Source organism: Lagenorhynchus albirostris, chromosome 16 (assembly GCF_949774975.1).
Source record: "Lagenorhynchus albirostris chromosome 16, mLagAlb1.1, whole genome shotgun sequence".
NCBI lineage: Eukaryota > Metazoa > Chordata > Mammalia > Artiodactyla > Delphinidae > Lagenorhynchus > Lagenorhynchus albirostris.
Window position 1 is genome coordinate 47,700,555 of NC_083110.1, and position 8,741 is coordinate 47,709,295.

General features: G+C 45.4%; 1 protein-coding gene across 1 annotated transcript; it reads right to left on the reverse strand.

Moving 5' to 3' along the window:
• Window positions 1-448: 448 nt before the first annotated feature.
• On the reverse strand, window positions 449-6,036 carry CH25H (cholesterol 25-hydroxylase). Its single transcript, XM_060125407.1, has 2 exons — window positions 2,630-6,036; window positions 449-2,224 (listed from the first exon to the last, which is right to left on the reverse strand). Exon 2 carries the CDS (start codon window positions 2,104-2,106, stop codon window positions 1,294-1,296), a length of 813 nt encoding a protein of 270 aa, XP_059981390.1. The 5' UTR covers window positions 2,107-2,224; window positions 2,630-6,036; the 3' UTR covers window positions 449-1,293.
• Window positions 6,037-8,741: the final 2,705 nt, after the last annotated feature.

The following is an 8,741-nucleotide window of genomic DNA, read 5'->3' on the forward strand; positions in this document are numbered from 1 at the left end:
TAAAATTAAAACAATTATGCAGCAGCAGAATGGGGTACATGATGGGTGACAGGTGTGCAGTCAGTTATAGGCACATTTACTGTCACAAGTAATCTATGAGAACATCTGGGACACAATCAATCTCCTTTTGCAAGTGAGGAACTAGGGATCTAGGGCCAAATTTCACTTTTTTCTTTCTTTGAGAAACGAGTATGCAGTTTGCATGTAAGTCTTCATAAAGAAAAGTGAACATACAAAAATCTCAGATTGCAGAGACAATGTGTGATGGTCATTTGTATTAGATGGCTTTATGAAAAGGGGGGGCTCACTCATAATCCCTCCCCTACCTATCAGCCCCTTTAAAGCACACACTTGACTTACCCGTTTTGCAAAGCAAGGCACTTCACTAATTCTACTCATCCCCCAACACCGCCCTTTCCCCCCCAAATAATGCAATGGTGGCCCAGTGTTAATCTCTCTGTAAAACTTTACAGAGTAAGTTTTATCAGTTTTCTGTTACACAGAAATCAACTAAAACACATCCAGAACAACAGTGTTTTTCCCTCTGTGAAATCTCTAGACCCAAACCAACAAACAGGTCCCTTCTCTGACCTCCTTTCCTACAAGCTTCCCCTCCCCCAAACCTGCCACCACCAGATTCCTCTTCCCACAGCTGGGCTGACGCAGACTCTGAAGAGCACCTGCCATCCCAGCTCCCTCTTCTCATTCCAGTTTCTATCAGTCAAAATGCCAGTGAAAATGCCAGAAGCCAGTACTTGTTTGGTTTATGTCCTTTTTTAAAACTTTTTTTAAAGCATAAATAACGTTTCCTTCGATATAAATATACAGCTCTATGAAAACAAAGAAAAAAGGCACAATAATCTTAGTCACTGTCCAGCAGGAACATGTTTCATTGTTTACAGAGTCACAGATCAGATTCTCCATAAAAATATATTATTTTAGCCTAGTTCTAGGACACCTTCAAACAGAGTAAAACTCCTTGTTCTTCAAACAAACCCTTTCAGAGATTATTTAAATACGCCACTGATTTTGGATACTTTGTACCCAGATATCAAGGCTATTGAAGTGAGCTGAAATTCCACATCAAGAATATAATTGTTGATATACAAACATTCCATAAATTACTAGATTGTGAAAAATACATCAGATTTTCTCTGTAAGTTTCCAGCAAATAAAACAAAAAAGCAACCTCAAGGGCGTCTCTCCCGATTCAAGGGTGAAATGCACAATGTCTGAGGTACACCCACCCCTCACCACAGCACACACTACTACGCCGGGAGCGGTGCCTGCATGTCACTTGGCGCGAGCAGACCGCAGGGTTCCCAGTATTTTGTCCCAGTGTGTGAAGTAAGGGGCGAAGTTGCAGGTAAACTGGGAGTGATGCAGGTCGTGGTGTTCCACGCCCCCATACCACCCGAAAGGTACCAGTTTGTGCGTGGACCAGGGGAAGTCGTAGCCCGAGTGGTCCTCCACCGACAGCCAGATGTTGACCACGTGGAAGGTCAGGACAGTGAGCGGGTGGCACTGGAGCAGCAAGACGTTCATCATGTCAAAGAAACCCAAGGAAAACAGCTCCCCGACGCTCATGTATTGCGTGGCCAGCGCGAATGGGGCCGAGTTCTGGTGGTGCATCTTGTGGAAGGTCCGGTACAGCCAGGGCACCTTGTGGTGCAGCACGTGCCACACGAAGAACTCGGTGTCGAAGAGCAGCAGGCAGAGCACGACGTGGCGGACCAGCTGGAGCAGCTCGGGGGCTTCGGGGGGCAGGAGGGCGGGGCTGGCCGCCCAGTGCAGCAGTGTCATGGGGAACACGAACACCACGTGCTGGTAGAGCGTCTGCCCCAGACAGGGCAGCTGCTGCCAAGCCGACGGCGAGAAGTCCGGGTGGATCTTGTAGCGCCGTAGCGCGGGCACCCAGGGGCACAGGACGTCCAGCACCACGAAGGGCAGGCAGAAGCCCACGTAGGTGGTGATGGAGAAGAAGACGGGGAAGAAGGGCGACTGGATGAGGGCCTCCCAGGTCCTGAGGCGGTCCCAGAGGGGCTGCAAGAACAGCTGGCCGGAGCTGCAGAGGACGTGGAGCTCGGAGCCGTTGCGGCTGCTCATGATGAGGTGGTGTCTGGCTGCGGCTGCCGCTCGGGTCCTACCGACTTTTCTTAGGGCTTTCGGCCCCGCCCCGAGTGATGTCAGCCGCCGTTTTTCTCCCCTTCCCGGCTTCGGGGAGCTTGCATAATTAAATAATCCAACAGAGTTGCGCTTAGTTGCTATAAATACTCATCTACAGCTGCATTTAATCGGCATTCATGTATGCAGTTACGCAACGGCACGCAGTACTTTCTATGCATGCAAGATTACGTTCTGATTTTCTAATTGACGTACAATTTACACACGATACCATGCACAGATCTTCAGTGTAGAGTTTCTACGAGTTCTGACAACTCAATTCATGGATCATCACCATTCCCAAACAAGATGAAGAATATTTCCATCATCACCAGAAAGAGCTCCTTTGCAACCAGTGCAGAATTACTTGTGTTTTTTCATGCATACGTAAAATTGCGTCTATGTGTTTTAATAAAGATACAAGTGTAACTGCATTAAAAAACAAAAACTTTTAAAAGCCACGTACCTTTCGTATTTCGGATCTTTTCTTTCTGCTCTCGCCGTATTGATCTAACCAGCAGTGATCAGCAAACTACCCTTTTGCAGTTAACCGCGGGTCTTGAGCGGCGCGCGGCGGCGAGCAGCGCAGGAAATCAGATTGGCGGGACGGGAAACTCCTCCAGTTTCAGTGTCTCCGGTGAGGAGCTATGCCCGCCAGCTCGCGGACTGCTCCAGATCCCACCTCACGCAGACTCCCCCGGAGGAGCCCCCAAACCTGGCGGGCGGGTCGTCCCTTCGCGGCGCGCCGGGGTCGCCCAGACCAGCGACGGGAACCTGGAGGCACGGAGGGATGAGAGGGGACCGCGACTGTTATCCTTCACTTTACAAAAAAAGAGAAAAAAGTAAGTCAAGGGCTGGATTTAACATCCAGAGCCTGCCCAGATCTGGCTAAAAGCCGCTGCATCTCAATTTGGGGTGGAAGCAGTGAAATCAGTAAACCACCCACTTTGAGAATCAAGGGAGTATTTTTGCATTCTGGAAGCCTCAGGGGAGGCTGTTGATTGAACAGATGATGTCACGCCCTCCCTACCTTTCCCTTGCTGGCTTCGCGAAGCCAACTTGCCCCACGTCCTTGACGCCTATTCCCCCAAACCATCCCAGGCTCAGAGAGCCCACCGGCGAGGCCACTCTCACCTCTGCGTTTCTCCACCATCAGCTGGAGTCGACTGGCCTGGACTGAGCCTGAGGAAGTCGGTACTAAGAGAGCTGTGCTGGGTCGGGGCGGGGGCAGGGGGTGACCCCAGAACTTGCATGAAAAGCAACCTCCGCGTTTGACCCGGGGGCCAGACACAAGGGGCGCCTAGAGGATAGACGTTTGGGACGGAAACTTCGAAGCCAGGGATCGCTCCTAACCCTAGCTTTGCCTCTTCTTGCCTCACAGACAATGAGGATGGGGCCAGCAGTCTCTCTCCATGAAGCTTTGCGTATTCTTATCACCCCTTCCTTTCCAAAGGGAAATAACAATAGTAGCCGCCGCATGAGGCTACTGCAAGCATTAAATGAGAAAACAATAACAATAATGTTAAAGTTACTATGTAACGTCTGCCAGGCATTACCTAAGTGTTTTACTTGAAGTGATTTCATCCAGTCCTTAGAAGAGCAGGGTTTGCCACACGGCCAAGATTATTATTGCCATGGTCTTACAGAAGGAAAAGTATAGTGCCTGGAACAGAGTTACAGAATGAGACATATTATTTTAAATGTGTACTCCACATTTTACCTAAAGAATAAATGAGGAAGTTTTCATTTAACATCAAATAAAGTTATGTAAAGAGAAATAAAAGATAAAAAGCCATATACTATGAGGAAATAAGTACAACAAAAATATAGACCAATATATGGGCCTAAAATAGATGATGTGTAATAGTCCAATTCATAACATATATATTAATATATGATATATATGGGATGTTTTATGTGTATGTATACACACACACCCCTATAATAGGTCAATTCATAATTCAGAACCTCCTTGAACTGCCACTAATGGAATATGGATATTCCTTAGATGCCCATTCTCTGGAACCCCCAGCATCTGGCCCTACTGCAGCCTTTTTTATTTTTTTTAAACTCAGTTGGCCATAAGAATATTATGATATTCTGCTTGTGTCTTGATCAGATAAATGTTCAGAAGCAGCTTTGAGCTTCTTGACAGCCAATGCGAAAAAGGAAAGGGGGTGAATTTTCTAATGTTGCTTGGATATCTGGATGGTAGCAGAGACAGGTACCATGCAGGCCCTTGGCTTCCCTGCTGGGGGGTTTCTCCCAGTTAGACAGCCTGTCCTTTCTAGGCTCCTCTTCAATCTTCCCCCTCCTCCACTGCTCTTTGCAGTTCACCTTTAGGACAACCCAGGCACCACTTCTTTCCCATTCCTGGCAGACATCACCCTACCTTTGAATTTTGTATAACTCATGCAGCAACTCAGAGAGAAGAGGAGAGCTTTTTCTCCTTTACTTTTTTGGGGGTGTGTGTGGGGGGGTGATTTTTAAGAAGTAGTTTGAGAATTACACCACACTATTGAATGTCTCTTAGGCCATTTACTAAGCCTTCACTCTTGGGCTCCTCAGTGCTCCAGAGGGACCATCAAAGCTCACTTTCTCACACTTCCAAATGAATTCTGCTCAGAAGTACGACGTCACTCAGATTTGCCCTCCACAGACATTAAGTCAACCTTCAAATTTCCGTTCAGCACATGCTGTTCTTTTCTTTGGCTTCAGCTCTCATGCTTGAATGCTTTGGAATCTCTCAGATTTAAGCGGGTGGCTTCATTTGCTTAATTTGGATTTAGCTAATAGATTGCTATCAGGACTGCCTCCTCTGAGACCCCAGCCTCAACCATCACGTTCTTTTCCTTACTTGGTTCTTCCAGCCTCTATCTCTAAGCCTGTTAGAATATGCTCCATAAAACCCTGAGCAGCAAGACCTGAAGCCACAGCTTCAGCCTGCTTGGCCCAGGCTCTCCCCTCTTACTCGCAGCAGCACTTTGAAGAATAGCCTTTCCAGCTTCTCTGCCTTTCCAGCCCATGAAGCACCACCACCACCACCACCACCCCCCCGCCCAGGACAGAAGTCTGTGTCCTCCTATCTACAAATGCAATTGTCTCAGGGCAAGTGGTCAGTTAAAATCTCATCAGTTGTCCACTCTCTCTCACGGAGGATGCTGAAACAGTAGGCACAACATTTTGACCAATCAAAACCAGCACCACTTAATGGACCCAAATAAAATTGAGCCCTATTTAGCCTTAAGTAGTGCCACTTCCTGCACTGGCAAACATGCACCTTTAAACACTTTAAACACACATAAAATTTAGTTAATGGCTTGCTAGATGAATAGGTCTTTTTAGGGCACAGAGTCTATCGTCTAGGATTTTTTTCCCACAGTGTCAAGCATCGTATGAGGTTCAAAAGATATCTGTGAACTCAATGCTCATTTTAGAAGATATTGGCTTTAAATAGAGGCTTAAAAAGGAATCATTTTTTCTGGGGCACTGGTTGATATCATTTAAGTCTATTTACTTACTGGGATTACTGGGATGGTTTTCCATAGAAGGGGATGTTTACTGACTTGTGATGGTATTAGGATTTTGGCCACACTATTTCTTGTGCTTCTCCAGTTGGTTTCCACTTCTGTGTATTTTTATCTTGGCGTGGTCTTTCTGACAGAGATCCAATCACTCTTCTGAGAGTACACCAATCGGGTCTGTGCCTGTTTAACACAATCTCAAAGCTCTTTGGTACCAACTCACCAAAAGACAACGTGTAACGCCCCCACCTCCCCACAAGAACAAAATAGAAGATGTAGTTGGAAAAACCCTTTACCAATGACACAATTTCTTTTCTTGCATGGCCTTTACGATTATTTTTTCTTTCCATAATTAGGTGAGACTGTGTTGGCATCTATCTAACCGAAACGATTATTCCTGGGTATCAGAGATGAGAAGTGTTTTAACGTTTTACAGTTGTAACACGTAAAACTCATAGAGGGTGGAGCAAACTCAAAGATCAAAATCTAATCCCTCCTTGTAAACATGAAGACTCAGTCTCAGAAAAGTCAAGACTAGCTAGGGTTCAATAGGAAGTAAGAGCCAGACTGAGAGCAGAACTTGGTCAGTGTCAATTTCAAGGTAGGTACCTCTACAGGAGGAGTTTGGTGTTGGAGTGCGGCACCGAAGTTCCACTTATAGGGCAGTTTACAAGAGACTCAGAAAACAATAATTATCAACACCAAAACAGTAGGGGATGCTGATGAAGAACTTGGCGGGGGGAGGGTATAAGCTCCCCCAAGAGAGTCCTTGATGGCCTTATTTGACACAGATGCTGAGACATACTTGGTTTTAAAAGTGTTCTCTTTATATTTTGATCCATCTGTGTCACATGTAAGTGGGTGCTTCTACTGACATTGTTGGAACTCTCAACAACCTGCTTAAAATACTTAAAGCATATAAAATCATCCCCATTAAAAGGCATACCGTTGCCTGTAAAGCAGAGAAAATACTCACCTTACCCGTCAAAGGGGTGCTGTAAAGATCAAAGCCTTATGAGAAGGCTTTAAAACCCCGGAAGGCACAGTGTAAAAATGCAAAGTATTTGTTTTAGTACTACTAAACCAAGTTGGTAGAGAAGGTTTTACTTGTTTAGTTTGGAATTGATCTTGAAATCTGTACCTTGCACAGTACAATAAATACTCAATAAATACTCTTGAATGAATCACTGACAAACTTTTTAAAATCAGAATTATGATAACCTGATGTTGTCTTTCAGGGGTCACATTTTGAAAATCTCTCCATATATCAAAAAAAAATGACGAGTTAAAATTACAGGATACTTTAAAGGCATACATTTAACAAATTAACACATTTCATACCCACAAACACAAAATAATCATTGTTTGGAGATAATATCAACAGTATTAATAAGTGTGAAGCCTTGGTTAAAGCATTCCCCACTTCCTCCCCATGTCTGAGGTTCTGACCACTCTTAGCTATTAGGCAAGTTTTTATTTTCATGTCCCATTTGGGGCACAGTTATTCTTTGAGAACATTTTTCAGATATTACGAATTAGGCAAGAATTAGTTATAATCCTGGACAGAAATGACCACAGACATGGTTGGTCTTATCAGTCCTCAAATTACCAGTTGCCTCCTAAATCAGCAAAGTTCTCTGCCTAGCCCAGAAAAGGTTAAGAAGCAGAGCCAAGAGCGCCCCCTTATGGCGAATAAAAAAATGACTTCATTCTCAATTGTGACTTCATGCAGTGGCTTTACCCAAGTAAACACAAGATCTTGGAGTTCCAAGTTGATGGAATATTAACTAGTCTTCTCCTTGCCCTAGAGGTCTGTGGAGATCTCTGTGCTCTGCTCAAGAGAATATATAGCAAACCCAGTGGAAAAGAAGAGAGTCAGAACTCCTCCCAACCTGTTACAGGACTTCTCAAGGTACAAGGTCCAATCTTGTTCTGTACTGTCAGCCAATGGTAAAATAAAGCTACATGAATGCAGCTAGGGTTGTAAGGATATAAGAGCCTACACAGCTGCATCAGGAGCAAGAGGCCAGCAACAAAGGCAAATGCACCGTGTAGCCCAACTGTAGTAAAAACCACCATGCAACATCTCCACCTCTGGACTGGCCCACATACTGAAGAAAAATCCCCAAAGAACAGTTTGGGAAGGAGGTGAAGAGAAAAACACTCCAACAGGTGGACTCTATAGAATGTAGCCCCTGCTCATTCATTCCCGTGGTCTGAGTGGCAGATTGACTGACCACAAGTTCTCAAGGGCATCTGAAGGAGACTCCATGGCAGCAACCAAAGAAGGGAAACCAAGTCACCTAGGACACAGAAGCCATTCTCTGACGAGCTCTCTCCCACTGCTGCTGGAAAACAACAAACAAAAACAGCCACTCACTGTCCTGTTCTTTCTGGCCCTGACCCAAGAATCTTGTACCTGGTTGGCCAAACCAGTTTGCCTTGGTCAAAGGAGAAAGCATTGTTCTTTCTTGAGGGGGACATAAGGCCAGTGGGGAGAGTGGCATCCTCCTGGGGACGTAGATCCTTCGCATCTAGTACAATTTTACTCTTTTCTTTACGATTTCACTTTAGTTGCCATGAAAAATCAGACTCCACTTCAGACCCTCCCAGATGTTACTTGTGCATCTAATTTCATATAGCTAAATGACAAAGTCCATCGCTTGTCACACATTCTGTCAGTCCGCATGTATTTATTAACTCACTAATATTCCAGGTATTGTGTTAGATTCTGGGCATACAGAGATAAGTAAGATATATCTTCAAGCTTACAGAGTAGTGGGAGAGATCACATTAGACTCCTAAATCTATGTTTTGGGGGCCCTATGGCATTGTCTCTGCCAGCTTTGGTTGCTTCATTTGTCCAAGGAGAGCATTGGATGGACAGTCCTTGAATCCAGGGTCGCACCTGCAGCCACTACCTGCAAATGGGGTCAATCAGGGCTCAGTCTCCACTCACAGCCTCGCTCAGTGGAAACTGCGGATTTCCAAACCATCACCCACCCCTCCTTAGGTTTAAGACCACTCTCCTCCCCATGGGAGAGGATCAAAGGT

Bases quoted from the DNA above. Each gene is read 5' to 3' on its own strand.
- CH25H (XM_060125407.1), bottom strand. From the start codon at position 2,106: ATGAGCAGCCGCAACGGCTCCGAGCTCCACGTCCTCTGCAGCTCCGGC.